The sequence below is a fragment of the Cervus canadensis genome, chromosome 1, assembly GCF_019320065.1.
Source record: "Cervus canadensis isolate Bull #8, Minnesota chromosome 1, ASM1932006v1, whole genome shotgun sequence".
Taxonomy (NCBI): domain Eukaryota; kingdom Metazoa; phylum Chordata; class Mammalia; order Artiodactyla; family Cervidae; genus Cervus; species Cervus canadensis.
Window position 1 is genome coordinate 119,252,936 of NC_057386.1, and position 17,600 is coordinate 119,270,535.

General features: G+C 56.9%; 1 protein-coding gene across 1 annotated transcript in view; it reads right to left on the reverse strand.

The window, feature by feature from the left end:
• Positions 1-17,600, reverse strand: part of RBM19 (RNA binding motif protein 19) — a 120,389-nt gene that overhangs the window by 26,342 nt on the left and 76,447 nt on the right. Inside the window, exon 22 of the mRNA XM_043439837.1 lies at positions 8,979-9,084. Within this exon, the coding sequence (XP_043295772.1) occupies positions 8,979-9,084 (106 nt within the window). The remainder of the gene's footprint in view (positions 1-8,978; positions 9,085-17,600) is intronic.

The following is a 17,600-nucleotide window of genomic DNA, read 5'->3' on the forward strand; positions in this document are numbered from 1 at the left end:
GAGGGCTGCCTGGGACTTAGGGATCCTGCCCTGGCTCTCCCAGCCCCTGGATTCAGTCCGTGCAGGCGGCAGGAAAAGGAGTACGTCTGTGCCATCACACACACACACACACACACACACACACACACACACCCCTGGGTGTGGCACCGAGATGGACAGGAGACCCCACTCCCAACATGCGTGACTTTGGGACCTCAGGATGGGAAGTCACCCGGGCCACTAGGACTCGGCCCAACACCTGATCGGTCCCCCAGCAGGGTCACCACCGTAGCCTGGAGGTGCAGAATGGAACTTGAAGGATTCAGTAGTTTGGTAAAGAGGAGGAGGCCACAGAAGACAAGGCATCCACCCCTAACTGGGCCACTTCGGGGCCACTTCTATCACGATCCCATGTACCCGTGCTCGTTATTTCTGCTCCTCCTTTGCGCCCCCTTCTCCGAGGTGACTCTCCCGTAAGGGATAACCAGGGCTCACGGGCCCTTGGTTCAATTTAGGACAAGCATATGGGAGATTGGAGGGAGGGGTCAGAGAGGTCGGGGGACTTTCTTGCTCACACCCTCCCTCTAGCATGACAGCTCCTGCTGGTGGCTCCCCCTTGACAGCTCAAGCCCTCACCTGTCCCTTCAAGGTCCCAGAGCCTAAGGTGGCAGCAGCTCCCACTGTCACTGGCTCTGGGAGGGGGGTGGATTGCATGGTCCCTGGTGAGCCCCTGAGCCCTTCTTACCCCTCCATGATTCTCTCTTCCCTTGAACCATCTGGGGTTGGGTTCTGTTTGCTGACGCAGATGGCCGCCTCAAGTCCCTCTGCCTTGACCCGGGCAGATGGACGGCCCGCTTCAGACAGCAGGTCTCAGGCCTTGGTCTGGAGCTGTCCCCATCACCCAGCTCTCTGCCCCGGCCATCCAAGAAGCACGCCTCTTTCATCTCCTCTGACCTAAGCCCCCAACTGCGGGCCCCCGAGAACCCTGGCCTCCAGCGCCGGGTAGGAGGTCTTTCCCCCACTCTCCCTGGAGACGGGCCTCTGCCTCCCGGCACCAAAAGCCCATTCGATGCCCTTGGCAGGACTCCCGTCTCAGGGACCCAGGCCAGGCCTCCTGTCCAGAGAAGACTGCGGCATCTCTCGGCCCCTCTGCTGTCTCCTGCCGAGAGGGAGGGCAGCATCTCTCAGCACATGCCAGATCCACCTGAACACGGATGCCGCCAACCTGTCCCAAACCATCTGTGCCCCTGATGCCTGGAGGAAGCACAGCCCGTGCCAGCCAAGAACGACCACGTGAGCTTGGAGCACTGGCCCTGTTGGGACCGTGGCTCCTTCTCAGCCGAGGGCATCGGACACCAGCGGCTGGTGGCTCCTGGGAGGACGGGCCGCCGCCCTGGAACGTTCGGTACTGTCTCCTTTTGGACCGCGTCCTGTGCTCCTGAGGGACACATCATTTCTGTCCCTGGGCCAACACTCCTAGACTCCTGTAAGCGAGCTCTGGCAAATCTTCCAGCTGCTTCTGGCCTCCACGGGGGAGGAGCTGGCCCCCTGAATAAATGGGGTTCTTTGCACAACACTGGTGACTCTGACTGGGGGCCCCCCACCCAGCACCCGGGGCCACTCCAAGGTCCGATATCGTGGAGCTGAGGGCGGTTTTCTAAGGAACACTCAGGGACCCATTTTCTAGGTCGTGTGTCTAAATCTTTCAGATGACTAGATGTCTCTACCTTGTATCCATCCATCCACACAGCTCAGCTCTACTCAACATCACTGGAGGACCTACTAAGAGCAAATGAAGGGACAGAACCAGGGAACAGGAAGGTGACACATGGCCTCTGACCTCGGAAAGGGAGAAGAGAGCCACTAGAAAAAGAGGCCCCCCCGCCCAGGGAGCTGAGGGCCCAGGCAGTGAGGCGGCGGGGTCTGGTGATGGACGTGGGCTTCACAGCGGCGCGGAAAGCTTGGTCTTGGTGCTTTCTTGCCTGTGACCTGACAAGAAACTTCTGAGTGTTCGCTTTCTCCATTACAAAGTGGTGGAGCTTCAGGCTTCCTGAGGCTGAGAATACCTGACTAGGCATTTAATCCAGCGCCTGGCACACACTCAGGGCCTGTGATTCCTGGGCCCTGAGATCCTGCCCTTGGTAGTTTAGCTCCATCATTACTTTTTTTGGCCGTGCCACAACAGCTTGTAGGACCTTAGTTCCCCAACCAGGAACTAAACCCTGAGCTCTCGGCAGCAAAAAGCCTGAAGTCCCAAGCATAGAACTGCTAGGGAATTCCTGGTAATCTGATTTCAAGATGATGATGGCTTTGTGCTGCTGGGAGGGAGAAAGGCCATCCAGCTGGGCTGGGCTGGCTACCTTTCCTTGGGAACTGGTCTAGATCGCCGAGTAAATCTGAGACGAGGACATCTGAACCCGAGCCCTTCTCAGAGCGGTGGAGCCCTGTGGCCTCCACGCTGACCCCACGGGGGTGGGGCAGCTTCAGGACACACGGAGGGATGCAGGCAGCACGCGGGCACGCTTTGGGCCACTCATACCCGGTGACGATGGATGAACATTTGCTAGTCTGACGAGGGTGGCTTGTCCTGATCCCGGGTTCTCAGCCCATAAATGTGCTGGCTGAGTCCAAATCCTTGCTCTGAAGTGCAAGGCTGAAGATTCAAACGTGTTTTCTTTTAGCCCTGGGGCCTGATGATAGGAACTAGGCAAAACTTGCAATTAAAGTACCAGCATGAGGGCTCCCTGTCAGTCCAGGCAGGGGCTAAGAGTCCACCTGCCAACACAGGCGACATGGGTTTGGTCCCTGGTCCGGGAAGATCCCAGATGCTGCGGGGCAATCAGGCCTGAGTGCCACAACTGCTGAAGCCCACACGCCCAGAGCCTGCGCTCCCCAACAGGAGAAACCACCACTATGAGAAGCTCTCGAACCACAACTAGAGAGTAGCCCCTGCTCGACACGAGAGAAAAGCCCACGCAGTGATGAAGACTCAGTGCAGTCGAAGCTAAAGATAAATAAAAACCCCACAGGCACGAATACACACACTTAACACACATGCTTCAACAGGCCAGTGGGGACAGCACCCTAATTCCTGGATTTGCACCCAGTTAAGGAAACAAAGGCAACTGACACGCAGTCTCCAAAGTGCAGCGTGCCCACCCCCCAGGGGGCCCGGACACACCACTGCCTCTGTTTCTCTGGGGCCCTCTGCCAAAGCCTACGGCAATAGCTTGGCATGCATCCTTCCACTTAACCTTCACAGCTGCCTCAAGCGGCAGTACTATTATTTCTGGTTGTGGGGATGAGTAACTTAGGGTGCGGGGACACGAAACCCCTTGCGTACATTCACACGGATGGAAGGAGGCAGCTCTGATTTCACAGGCCACACTGCTAACACCGTGCCGCCCTACCTTTCTAGAACATGGGCCGCCCGGGGGAGGACGCAGCCTGGATTCCTCAGTCCCAGGGGGCCCTGTCCCCTCCAGTCCCTGGCTGCACTCCCTCGGGGCCTTGGAGCAGGCTGTACTCTCCGCAGTCCTTGCACTCGGATAAGGAAACGTGTGCAGACCGCACACCATCACTAGCCTGATGGCGATAGCTGTTGACGGTGCCTGCACCACGGCCAGGCACCCAGAGAGGAGGTGGCTGTCTCTGCCTTGAGAAGCTCTGTCTGGCTTGCTCACCATCACCTCTTCCCACCACCAGTCTTGTTTTGGTGGAATTTGTAAGGCGAGGTCCATAGGTGCAGAGAGGCCCAATGGGACTCCCCCTACAAGACGCTCAGCATCACCCCAACTGGAGTGGGCCTGAGGCTGTGTGCCCACATCACCCCTCCCTGCCTTCTCCCCCCCACCGGCAGCATGTGAAAAGTGAGAAGTGGGAAAGGAGACGTCAACTGGCGCGACCCCCCAATTAAAGCTGCGGCTGTTTACCAGTGAGAAGAACGCTGCCTGCCAACCCGCCCGCCATCCCATCTCCCTACTGCCGGCTCCCCCCAAGTGTTTATTTAAGCCAACACATTGCTCTGCTAATTGGATAACATTCCATGTGAAAATAGACCTTTTAAAACAACAGCAGCGGCGGCAAATAAAAACAGCTGCAACTGCAAAAGTACAAAGGCTCGGTGGGCTCGGGGAAGGGAGAAATTAAAGGCGCGTGCATGGGGAGGAAAAGAAAAAGAAAAAAAAAGAATGTTCTGGTTGCTGGGCCTCAAGTCTGCTCTTCTTCCTCGGTGACCAACTGGCGGTCCAGGTAAAGACAGAGAAGGTGGCGGCTTCAACGTGGAATCCCAATGGCTATTGGTGGCCTCTCGGCCAATGGGCGGGGACACAGCTGGTCTGGAATCCCAGGTCGCTCGCCCAGGTAGAAAACTGCTTCCTCCGAGGCTTGGGAGGGCTGGATGGAGACTGGGGCTGTGGAGGCCCCTAAAGGGATGCCCGCTACTTCTCTGGGGCCCCCGGAGGAGCTGATTCCATCCTGGGCCTGTTCCCAAGAGACGTTGTAAGGTACAGCCTTTTGGCCTTCCTCCAAAATGTCTAATTGGTGAGTCCTTTTCTTTGGGGAGGGGTTGGGGCTGGTTGGGGGTGTGGGGCAGAGGGGCTGGGCACACTGTCTGGTTGCAGCCAACACTCGCTTTAAGTGAATACGTGAATGAAGGGAGGAAGTGCTAACACGTGGGTTTTGGAATCAGATGGGCATGTGGGGTTTCTCAGCTCTGGCCAAGTGGCCCCATCCCTTTGAACCTTAGTTTTTCCATCTGTCAAATGGCTTCCTTAAGCCTATGCATGCGAATGCCCAGATGGGCTTTTAGAAGCGGATGTGCTTTTTAAATCGGTGCCAAGGAGCTCCGCTTCCAGAAACATCATCAGGGTCCAGAGAACTGTGTGAGCCTAAGACACTACAAACACCCCTACATGTAAGGGCAGACGCAGGCCACGGGAGAAGATCACTGAATTCGGGACTTCCCATCTGCCCTCACCAACCTTTATCCCTGCTTCCTTCCAGCACGTGGGGGAAGGTTCTTTGAGGCAGGCAGGCTCACTGCACCTGGAGGTTCAGGTAATAAGCAGCCCTTTCAGAGGGGCTGACATTTATGCCTGGGGCATCAGGGGCTGGTGAAACACCCTAGGTTTGGGAGAACCTGCCAGCTCTGGGAGCCTGTGACAGGGGCTGACGGCCAGGTCCCACCCTCAGTTTAGCATCTCAGCAAGAGCCAGGTCCCGGCTTCCCACGGCCCTGTACGCACAGAGCTTAGCCACTGCTTGGCGAAACCTGGGAGCGAGTTAACGCAAACCTCTCTCGCATTCCGAGGTTGCCGCAGGTTGGGACGAGACAATGCGTGTGCCGAGTACGTGTCACACACAAAGCCTGCCCAGCCGGCTGCAGCCTCTGACTATTGTCCTCAGTTGCCTGGTTACCCTGAGCTCTCCATGGAGCCTCGCGCTAGCATTCTCTTTCCTATTTGGGGGTGTACGCTTGACCCCCGGGGTGGGGGGCAGACAGATGATGGAGTTCCCCAGGATGTGCTGGGTTGGAACACGGGGTCATGGAGCAAGGTCAGAAGGCTGAGAATCCCTGGGTGCAGGGAGGACGCAGATGGCCCGTGCACGGGGCCCAAAGAGAGACCTGGGTGCTCCAGGGATATCTCCGGGGACTGCCAGGGAGCCTAACTCTCTCCTCTGCCAGCTGGTGAAGTGGACCAGCTGGTACCAGGGAGAAGCCCTGTGCCGAGTTACACACTTGGGTTCACTGCCCTCGTCTCCTCACTGCTCTCCAGACCCGAGGTGCCACAGTCAGCCTTTACTTCTTCCCTGCCTCTACCCCTCGTAGGAGTCCCCCTCCCCCTTTTTTCCTCCCCTTTGCCTTTTCTCCTGTCTGAGGACTTCTTGGGGCCCCCGTGGGAGGCCTACATCTTCAGGTTCAGTCGCTGTTGATGTCAAGACAGTGCCTGACTGCTCATCTTCACGTGGGGGAGAAAAACGGGGATGAAATGAAGCCCTTGGTGAGACAGCCAAGTGGTCAGGGTTCAGTCAAGAACCGGAAAGGGTTTCTAAGGCAGGTCTTCAAAGGGAGAACCACTGGGGGTCGGGAGGGTGCTTGCCCTGAGAAATGGAGGAGGGGGAGAGGTCCTGGAGGCCCCTCTGCCAGCCCTGGGATTCCCATGAGTGCTGTCTTTGGAGAAGGGGAAAAAAAGATCTCCAGGGTTTTCTAACTCAATGTCTCCTTCCAGCGTTGCTTTCCCTCTTCAAACTCACGCCCACCCTTGAGCTAACCAGGTATTTACAATATTCAGAATTCTATTCACTGATATGCAGCGCGCACGGCGCTGTGGGTCAGTGGAGAGCGCTGAATGTTCCACTCGGGAGACAATAAAGTTCTTCAGACAGACGGGCAGAAGGAGAGGGAGAAGCCACAGCGGCTCCTCCGGAAGCAAAAAGAGCAAAGGGATCTTTGCAGGAGAGACGCGCTCCAGGCCGGTTCAGACTTTACGGGAGACCAGCTCGCTCCTCCTCGGTGGCACAAAGGGCCTGCCGTCCCGACGCTGAGAGAGGCGGGGACGTCGGGGCCCGGGCAGCTCTGGAGCCTGGCTGCCGCCTGTCTGAGGTGAGGGGCAGCGAGAGCCAGTCCCGGAGGGGTGTGGGGTTGCAGCCTCGCTGTCCTCGACTGCCCTTTCTCCTCCCGGAGCCCAGGATGGAAGGGAGAGAAGGGATGGGGGCGGGGGTGGGCGGGGGAGGAGGAGCCACTTCCATGAATCGGCAGAGGGCTGTGCTGGGCTTGGCAGAGGACATTTGCAGCCTGGCCTCCAGTGCGGGGCGCTGGCCAAGTGGGCGCTGGCACTGCCCTGCCCACCTGCGGACCCCCACCCCCCTGTCCCGTTCTAATGATCCCAGGGAACAAAGCAATACTGACTGTGTCCTGGGGATGGGGGCACGCGGAATTTCAAGGCTGGGAGCTCACGTCTGGTCCCACCCTTTGGGCACTGAGAGCCACGTTAATTCTGCCGTCAAGCCCTGGGGAGAGGCCTCGGCTTCCAGCTGGAGGAGTGCTAACAACTTTCTCTTCGCTCTTTCTATGCCGCCTTCTCAAATCATCACCACCATTAGCCTCACCATCCTCCTTCTCACTGCAGCTAACACACAGAGCTCACGGGGGCCAAATCCCACTCTGAGACTATCACTTCATCCAAACCTCACTACAACGGGATGAGGGAAATCCCACTCTTGTTTTATACGGCGGGTAACGAGGCATGTCGGACCCCCCTCAAGGTCACACTGCAGGTAAGTACTGCAGAGTCTGTGCCCTGACAGCCAGCCCTAGCTGTGCTGTCTCATGCTAAGTAGCTTCAGTCCTGTCCAACTCTTTGCGAAACATGGACTGTAGCTCCCCAGGATCCTGTCTATGGAACTCTCCAGGCAAGGATACTGGAGTGGGTTACCATGCCCTCCTCCAGGGGATCTCCCTGATCTAGGGATTGAACCTGTGTCTCTTGCGTCTCCTACGCTGGCAGGCAGATTCTTTACCACTGAGCAACCTGGGAAACCCAACTTTCCCTGAATAAAAGGTGTGATTTAGGGACCAGGAGTGAAGCCCCTTCATTTCTCCTCCGGTCACAGTCTCCCTGACATAGAGAAGATGATGGTGGTTCTACACAAACATGGAAGCTCAGGGCTCGATGGACGCAGTGGAGGAAGCACTATCCTGCAGGCCTCTCCTCTCCTGTCCACGGATGGAGGGCTGGTGGCCCTGAAGGGACCTGGGCTGGCGCAAATGAGCACCGCGTGCCAGGACCCATGTCACCATCCGCCTTCACTCCGCGACTGTGGGACCTGTCATCGTCCCGTTTTTTACAGACGAGGAGACTGAGGAACAGGGCAAAGCTGAGAAAGCAGAGTGGCCAGCCGTTAAGAGCCGTGCTCTGGATGTGCTGTTCCCAGCTTCCCGCCCAGCCAGCACGGGGATCCCTCACCCCGTGCTGGTAAGTGTCAAGGCTGTGCACGGGCTGGCAGCATGCAGGGGGTGTGGTCTCCCCTGCCACGAGGATGCGAGGCAAAGGAAGGGCTGCCAGGCGAGAAGAAAGAAGAGCAGATGTCTAGACAAACATGGCCACGTGTCAACAAAGCAGGCACTTGAGTTCAAGACGCTGAGACAAAGGTGGCTGGCTGGCAGGCTTGCCGGGGTCCCGGGGTACCCTCTCTGCCCGTGTGTGTTTCCCAGGGCCCACAAAGGCCGCAGCTGTGTCTCTTAGCTGCCATCTCCAGCTCCACCCCTGCAGCAGGCGAACGGGTGTGCTCCCAACCAACACTCTGCTTCTCCGAAGATGCCCCGTCGCAGGCGGGGCGCATGCCAGCCCTCAGTGTGAGCTGCCCCCCGCTGCACTGAGCCCCAAAGGGAAGCCCCTGGGGTGGGGGCGGGCGGGCCGTGGCACGGGCTCACAGAGGGAGCCCAGCTGAATGAACCGGGTCACATGGCCTCTGCCCCTCTCTGCTGCTGGGGAGAGAGGACGAGGACTCAGGACCTCTGAGCACCAAGCCCCAGGCCCGGGGAGGCCGCCTTGCTTCTAAAATAAAAGCTCTCTTCAAGTAGCTCTGCACCCGTGCTTACACATGGCAGCACCTGCCTGGCCTGACCTCACCTGAAGCCAGCACAAAACAGAAGCCCCAGGCAGCAGTGGGAAGAAGCAGGGAAAGACATGACCCGAGGGGTTCCCGCTGGGCTGCCTAGGGGCGGCCTCACTGAGCACCACCCACCGGCTTCCCTCGACACTCTCCACAGTGTCTCCCACACTTGCTGTCTGACCCTGAACTGCCCCTTCCTCCAACACGAAACCCAGGGTCTTCCAAGGATGTCACACAAATTAGCAGGGTTGTGGGGAGGAGTGGAGAGGAAACCCACACGGGTTGGGGGCTGGGGGGGCACCCTCATCTGTTTAGAGGCCTTGTTGCTTCTTTGGCAAAACGGCCCCAAAAGGAGAGGCCGGGTGGGAGGGGCCCTGGTCTCACCTTCGCGTCCTGCTTGGTGAGGAAGTCGACGAAGCCGAAGCCTCTGTGCGTGCCCGTCCCGGTCATCTTCTTCGGCAAGCGGACGGTCTTCAGCTCCCCGAAGGTGCTGGAACAAAAACATGCGAGTTTCAGAACTGCCTGCACTGGAGCCGGGTGGGGGGCGGATGTGAGGGTGGACCAGGACCGATCCCCACTCACTGATCCTTGCCAGTCATTAGAGCGGGGTGCTTAGAGCCTGCACATGTGTGCACACACTCGTGTTGGTGTTGGCTCCCCACTGGCCAGCACGTGCCCTGGTGGGGGCGCGTGGGTGGCCTCCTCCCTTCCGGCCTTGGTCACACCAGGCAGCAAGGGGACGACCTGGCTGATGGAGACTTTTCGCTTCCTTTCTGATGGGCAGACACACTTGTCCGCCCTTTGCCCCTGGGGAGTTGTGGGGCAGGGGTAAATATTCAGCAAGTGGAGGGCAGGGATCCAGCCTCCTACATACTTGACCAGGCTGGGGAGGCAGCGGCCAGGGCCAGGGCCTGCTCATGTGTGGGCCGGGGGCCCCGGACTTGGGGTCAGCACGGTCTCCTGACCTGAAACCGGCCCCACGGCCGCACTGTGTAAGCAGGACGAGTCCCTGACCCCAGACACGGGACCTGAGACGCTCCTTCAGCGCTTGGCGCTTGAATGACACACAGCCACGCCCTCTGAACTCCACTTCTCCCGCCTGCCAATGGGTTTTGATATGTGCAAAGAATCGGACACGACTGAGCAACTGAACTGAACTGAACTGAGCTGAACTGAAGTGAAGTCAGGCCAAGCTCTGGAGAAGAAAATGGCTCGTACCCCCGCCCCCTCCCAAGGGATCAGACAGGTAAACACGGTCCCTGGCCATCCCCCCAGCCCCTCCCCTCCTTTCTACCTCCTTCCCCCCCAAGGACAAACCTTTGAGAAATTCTGGGACAAAAGGATGAGGCCTCCCTTGCTTTTACCCTATCCCACTCCCCTAACCCCCACCTGATCCTCAGGTCCATTTATCAAACATATACGCACAAGATTGCTGCCGATAAATATTTAATGTGCTCGACATCTGAAGAGAGGTATTATTTTATTTGAAAATCTACACACACTTGCGGGTGCTGGGGCACATGTGCCTACCCATGACGGTCCAGGATGCCTCGGGGGCCAGAGACCGATTGGGCGAAAAAAACACAGTAAAGGCTGTAAGCTCTCGTGAAATGATCTAAGCTAAATCCGAGGAGTTAACCCGCGGCCCTGCCAGCATGACCAGGCATCGGCCAGCCCAATTTCTGGAGGCAGGATGGTGTGTAAATGCGGCATTATGAGGCCTCAAAATGAATCTGCACGTCTCCCTGGCGCGTGCCCGGCCGCTCCACTCCCCCTCCTGGCCTCTCTCTGAGCGGGGGGTGGGGGGGCTGCTGGCGAGGAGGCTGGCCCACTCCCGGGAGGGGCTGGGGGGGGGGCGCCCTGTCAGTCTTCCCAGCTCCCCCCCGCCCCAGTTGGGGCTCATGGCAGACTTGGAAGGGCCCGGAGGCTGGGCAGGTGGGGATGAGCAGGAAGGTGAGGTGAGAGAGCACCCAGTGGAGCCCAGTCCACAAACCCTGCTTTATTCTGCCACCTAAAGGCCGGCACGCCCCACGACAGACAGGCTGCCTCTTTCTCCAGCGAAGCCCCAGCGCCTCCTCCAGGGCTGGCCTTGGACTCAGAAGGCAGAGGACACACACACTTTCTGGTAGGCCCCTTTGGGTAAATATAAGCGGCCCTTTGGCCCCAAGTTCTTCAGAAAGCCACGGGGGCTGTGGGGGCAGGAACATCGGATGGATTCAAACCTGGTCTGAGAAGGCTCTCGGGCACAGGGGACCTCGGCAGGCACCCATATGCATCCAGGCCATGGTGGGTGCTGGACAGACACAACCTATGGGTGCGCTGGTCTCTCCGCCCGGCCCTCCACTCCTGCCCTGCCTTCCAGGTTTTCTCAGGCCTTGACTTAAGGCAGCAGCCTTGGCCGATCTGCTTGGGGGTCAAGGGCCCTCTGTGCTTCAGGGTGCTGCCATGTGGACACCCGAGTAATTCTCTGCCTCCCCCTGGGGCTGGAACCCAGCTCTGCGAGAGCGGAAACCACATCTTTCTATCTTGCTCATCACTGGATCTGTGGCGAGGTGCCCCGGGCCTGGCTCAGAGTGGATGTCTGAAGGTAGTTTTGGAATGAAGAAATAGTACCCCTAGTGGAAGGGGGACATGACCACTGGGACATCACACCCACACCTGGAGGGTGGAGGAACCAGGCCACAGGGTACACACACTAATAGCACAAACGTTCATTATCATTGGTCTCACCATGCCCATTTTACAGATGCAGAAACTGAGGTTCAGGGAGGCAGTGCTTCTTGCGAGTAGGCGGCAGGGCTGGAGAGTGAGCTGGGGAGAGTCTGATGTGAACCCGGAGCTCTCTCCACTGCCCAATGTTTCATCCCCTTCAGTTATCTGGAGGGGACCACTTTCAGGAGTGGGGACTTTCTTTCTGTCCCTGGGGTGTGGCCCTGTCTGGCGTGAAGCAGGAAGGCCGAATGTAGGGGCGGCAAGGATTGCCCTGTGTAGGCGCTGAGGGGTCCAGTGACTTGGCCAAGACCGCAGTGAGGGTGGCTGACGGTTCCAGATCCTTCCACCCCTGCACTGTGTGCAAACCCCCTGCCTCTGCCCACAGGGGCTCCAATCGCCTGGCCCTGGCTCCTTTGAGGGGAGCTCGCCTGTGTGTGTATGTGTCTGTGTGTGGGTGTGCACGCGAGACAGACAGAGGGAGAGACTGGTGAGGTTAATTCCTCCCTCTCCGCAGAGCACTGCAAGCTGTGGACGCCCTATGCATGGTAAGCAGCTGAGGGTCCGGAGAAAGGCGAGGAAAATAATTAAAAGGTGGAGAATAAAGCTGATGGGGAGAAGCTGAAGGAGCCATGCTCACGTGGCCTGGCGAAGTGGGATATGAGAGCTCGGCAGGGAAAGCCTGGATGGACGGGCAGCCTCAATCCATAAGGGATGAGGGCGGGGACCAGGGAGCTGGGGTCCTGTACCAGGAAGACGGCAGGCCAAGGTGCAGGTCACAGCCCGTCAAGGCGGTCCAGACAGACATCTACAGCCAAGGAAATGCTATGTCCCAGGACCCGAGGAGCTTAAAAAACAAAACCAAAACTATTCTTTGTGGGGTGGGGGCTTCCGCGGTAGTTCAGATGGTAAAGAATGTGCCTGCAATGCGGGAGACATGGGTTTGATCCCTGGGCCATGAAGATCCCCTGGAGGAGGAAATGGCAATCCACTCCAGTGTTCCTGCCTGGAGAATCCCATGGACCTCTAGAGGAGCCTGGTGGGCTATAGTCCATGGGGTCGTAAAAGAGTCAGACCTGACAGAGACTGAACAACAGTATCCTCTGGGGGACTGGGGAAGGGTGATGGTGGGCCCGTCTTTCTTCCGAGAATGTGACAAGAGAGAGGCAGGCTTCTGAAACAGATGAAAGATTAGGGTTAGATCTTAGAACCGCTACCTGTGAAGCCCTAGAACGAATGGCTGGAGCATCAAGACACTGTCATTGTGGCTGTCACCCCAGCGACCAACGACAGAGTGCCTGTGACATGCTAGGACTTTTAAATATACTGTTTCCAGGTACAACAACTGTGGGTTAAGAGTCGCTGCCTCCTGTTTTTACAGATGAGAAAACTTAAAAGTGCCGAAGAGGCCAAGTGGCCCACCTAAGCCCCATGGCCCAGGATGCGAAACTCAAGCCAGCTTTCGCTCCTGGCAGTTGTTGGGGACGTGGATGGTTTTGGTTGAAACTACTGTGTGGGAGAAAATAAAGCCGACACTAATGATCTCAGAGAGATATTGAAAGAGAATTAAAATAGAAAAAGAAAAAAGGTTGGTGTGGTGGGATGGGGGGATGGGGGGGATAGAGCGGTGGAGAAAATCAATGAAGTACCTTTAGCTCCTTGGAGATAAGCGATATATAAACACTAACCATTATTAAGGTTCTTATCTGACAGCAAAGCCCACGGAGCCATGTTTAAGAGCGGCTTTTGCTGGAAGTTGTGTGTGTCTCCTGGGAGCAGAGGCTTGGGTGAGGCTGGGCAGGGCCACCAGGGAACCAGAGAGGAAGAAGATGACAGGGCACCCAGGAACCCCACCCTGCCACCCGCCCCTACCCAAGCCCAGACTCTACCGCTTGGGAAGGAGACACGGATGCTCCCCACTGTGTAGATAATAGAAACCACAAAATAGCAATTACTGTATCAGAAGCTGTGAATAAAGAGGACATACCGGGCTTTTAAACATGGCCCGCCTTCCCTCCCCCACCATGCTCACACTTCAGTAACAAACTCACACCTCACTTTTCCAATTATTTCATTCACCTCGGGTTCACCGATCACTCCCCCCACACTGCAGCCCCACCCCCGTCTCCACCACGCCAGGGGAGCGTGTGACTGGTAGGGGATTCGTGGGCTTTCGACAACTGGAGTTTGTTGTCACGTTTCTCCTTTCTTTCGAGGTGTGGTGGGGGTGGGGGAGGAGGGGAGGTGGGAGGGGGTGCCGAGGTGTGGAGCGAGGCAAGCCAATTATGCCTGGGCCTCATAAACAAGTCCAGGCATGCAAATTGTGTTTGCACACAAGGTCTGAACATAGACACGTGAGTGTGTGAGTGCGTGTGCGCGTGCGTAGGGATACCCTCCCTTGAGGCTCTGTGACCAGACCTGCTGCAGTCCTGGATGGCAACTTTGCTCAGGAGGTGGGGGGTGGGGGGATGTTTTTGGCTCTGCTACTGAAAGGGATCAATCAGCCTCTCTCTCCTCCACCAAAGTGTTGGGGAGGGGAAGGAAGTGAGGGGGAGACACAGAGAGAGAGCCCTCCAGAGATGCCGAATCTGATGATTTTGCAGTTACTCTGATGCCTGGGTTTGGGGGCTTCATGCGCAGGCTAACCTTCCAGCCCGCACGCTGACACCAAGTGGAGGTCAGGCATGCCCTCGGGAGCCTCGGCCCCTCTGCTCCCAGGACACAAGTCCTTATCGCTCTCTTATTTGGATCCACTGGAGGAACCAGGGTCCCAGGAGACGTGCTGAGTCACATGGGGGAAGTCCAACATCTCTCCACCTGTGCTCAAGGCATTACTGAAGGGGGAAGAATCAGCTGCCACCCAAGGGATTCAGAACTGGAACAACACTGTGGTCTGAACAAGAATGAGATGAAGGACGCGTTTTATGATGAGAATAAACTGCAGGCTTCTTTCTGTTCCTTCTAGAGCAAGAAAAAAAGGGTAAATCTCTCGGTATTAGAAGCCTCTCCAGTATACCACTGCCATCACCGATTTTCTAACACACGTGACATATCCATCTATTCCTCCGGTCCTTCTCAGTGCCACGTGCCCTGCACTGTGTTAAACATGGGCTGCACACGATCTCATATCAGCCTCATGATCTAGGCACTGCTGTGCCCATTTTATAGATGGAGAAAACTGAGGCTCAAATTATGTGACTTCTCCAAGGTCACCCCCTGAGTCATTACCTATGACAGGGGGTGAAGTGACCCATCCAAGGTCCCACAGGTGGTCATAAGCCAGGCTGAACCCCAAGTGGGCAGTCTGTCCCTGAACCTCTGCTCACCGGCCGCCTGCGTGGTCTGCCTTGTCTATCAATAGTGGGCCAGAGGGCTCTGTGTGCAAGGTGCCGGGTGACAGGTGAGGGGGGGCCGGACACCAACTTTGTTTTTAGGGATCCTGGGCTGGTAGGCGGGTGCTGAGTCCCACGCCCCACCCTCACCACTGCCCAAGGGTCCAAAGAGAGGACTCTGGGATCAATCCCCTCCCCATCTCAACTGCTTAGTGTCCACAGCTTGGGGCTTCTGATCCCTGCTCACTGCTCTCCCTCTGTTCCCACAGCCTGATGAAGAGTCTGTCCATGAATTCACGGACCCACGGAGTAGTTCCCACCAGGTAAGTGAGTGGCAGGGTGGCAGCTGCTTCGCTCAGCGTCCCGTCTCATGGCTCCTCTCCTTACTGAGTCGCCATGTGGCTAAGGGCCCCAGCTGAAGCTGGATGGAGGGACAGATGAGCTGAATGGACACCTAAGGATAACCTCCCCCTCCATCTAGGACAGGTGGGTTTCTGCAGCTGAGGAGGCCGGGTAACACGACCCACCACCCAAACCTCCCGCTTCTGGAATGTGTACACAGCAAAGCCTTTAGCCGAGGCTGCCTCGTCCAATCCTCCGGCCTCATAAACTGGGAAACCGAGGCTAATCTGACCACTCTCGCTCTCTTCCTGCTCCCAAAGCCACCAAGCTTGGCCGTGCCTCAGGACCTATGACTCTGCTCTTCCCATAACCCAGAACGCTCCGTGCCGAGCCATTCCCACAATCGACCCTCTTGTCATCCAGTCTCAGCTTGAATGCCACCTTCTCAATGAGGCCTTCTGCGTTCCAGGCAGAACCCAGACTCTAACGCTGCTCCTCTGCTGCACCAGCCACTCTCTGCCGCCTCTGAGCGCTGTCTGGAACGGCTTGTTTACCTGTCTTTCCCTTGCCGTTCAGAAAGAACCACAGGAGACAGAAAGATCACTCTGAGACAGCAGGGTCTAGTTTCTGTTGCATGTGCAGAACCTTGGCCTGCACCTAGCCCAGAGAAAACACCCTGTAAACATTCACAAAAACACATACTTGACATTGGCTGAGTCCCCGGTGAGCGCCAGGTCCCCCTCCTCCGCTCTGACCATCTTACACAAGGCATACGCGACTGCGTCAGACACCGGCGTGTCTAGGGCCAGGCCAGGACATGCAGTCCTTCTGTCTGTAGGACGCTCTCTCGTGTTCCACAACCACACGGTATCACAGGGAATGTTTGGCCCCCAGAGGTCCATGCTCCTTCCAAAGTAGCCACAGGGACTCCTTCAACTGCAGGGACTGAGGACCAGCCGGCAAAATGGGGCTGGGGGGAGGGGGGGACTGGATTACTCACCAAGGGACCAGAGCCCAGACAAGGGGGTTCAGAATTCTGCCCTGCTGGGTCGGACAGCAACGACATCATTCTCTCCAGACAACCCTGGCCAAGCTGCAGTCAGGAGCAGGGGTCTTGCTGCGAGGCTCCACCTGCAGTGACCGCTCCCCCGGAAGGTTATAAAGGTGTGTACTGACCCCCAATCGGGCCTCTACTCTGTCATGGGGGGGGGGGTTGTGGGGGGGAGGGGGCGGGCAATGGGTTTGGGAGCCAGTTTGTGGAGGCATATTTAAGCTCAGAGTTGTTCCTCCTTCTTTTGTTCTCGCTCGCTTTTTAAAGAGTGCCTTTTAGAGTGAACTTTTCCAATTACTCACCGCTCATTATGGTGACAGCTGGATGTGGAAAGGTTACCTTATCGCCATCGGTGCACTAGTCCTTTCATTTTGGCCTCTTGGAGGCTGAAGAATGGCCTGGTTTCCAAGAAAGGGAGAAAGGAGGTGTGGAGGACAGCGCTTAGCTTTTCTCAATAGCCTTTCACAGGGTCCTCTGCAGGCAGGCGTGACCCTCTCAGGGATGAGCAGTTAAATGGTATCTTTGAATCAGATTTGGGGCTTGCGTTCCATGTACAGCCCAGACTCTCCTGAGAGGTTCTGGCGGAGGGGCCCTGGCCTGGCTCTGCCCTCACCGCCTGTGTGACCCTGGCTGAGTCGTTTCCAGGCTGGACTGATAATCAGCAGGGAGAGAGAGAGAAAGGGGGCAAGGTGTATAAGAACATCTTGAGATGTACCAGGACATTGTAAGGGACAGCATGCTGGCCCTTGAGTCAAAGATCTCTGGGGCCAGACAGATGACAGGAGAGGGCCAAGAGCTGGAGCAAACTGGCAAAGTCCCAACTCTGGGCGATTCTTGGACCTGTAGCATCGCTGTCATCTGGGAGGCTTGTCAGAAAGTCTCAGCACACTCCTCTCTATGAAATCGGAAACTCTGGGGAGACCCGGCAGTCCAGGTGGTAACAAGCCCTCCAGGTGAGGGTGCACTTGCCCAGGTTGAGGACGACTGCTCCAGAGTGGGCAGGGACCCCCTGGTCCCAGCCCGAACAGCCAGCTGGGGAGATCTTTAATCTAAAGAGGTCTGCAGTCCAGACTCTTTGAAAAAATAGGGAGTTTTCAAATACTGGTAACAAAGTCAAAACATTTTCAGTGCTGAGTTGCCAAAGACATCCGACTCCCCGTTTTTAGCATCCCCACATATAAGTTCTGTTCTGATTTGATTCTAAGCGATCAGAAAGGCTGGTCTACTTCCCAAGTGATTGAATTTCCTCCTCTCTTTATTACCCCAGATTGGGCCCCTTCCCTACCCTTCCTGGTCCCTTGGGCTCCCTGAGGACAGAGAGGGTTTTCCCATCGCATTGCCACACAGCACCTAACCAGGCATGGACACCTTCGTGGGTGGCTACAGATGCAGCCAATGAACTGCCCCTCACCATTCTTTAGGACCCAGCCCCAGACTGAACATTGTCTTTTGGATCCAAGTACAGGCCTCAAGCAGAAAATGCCATTAAAAAAAGAGATTTTTGAAATCACAGGTAACTTTTTAAAAAAACAACATTTTTCAAACTTGTCCTGAAAGATGTTTATAGGTATT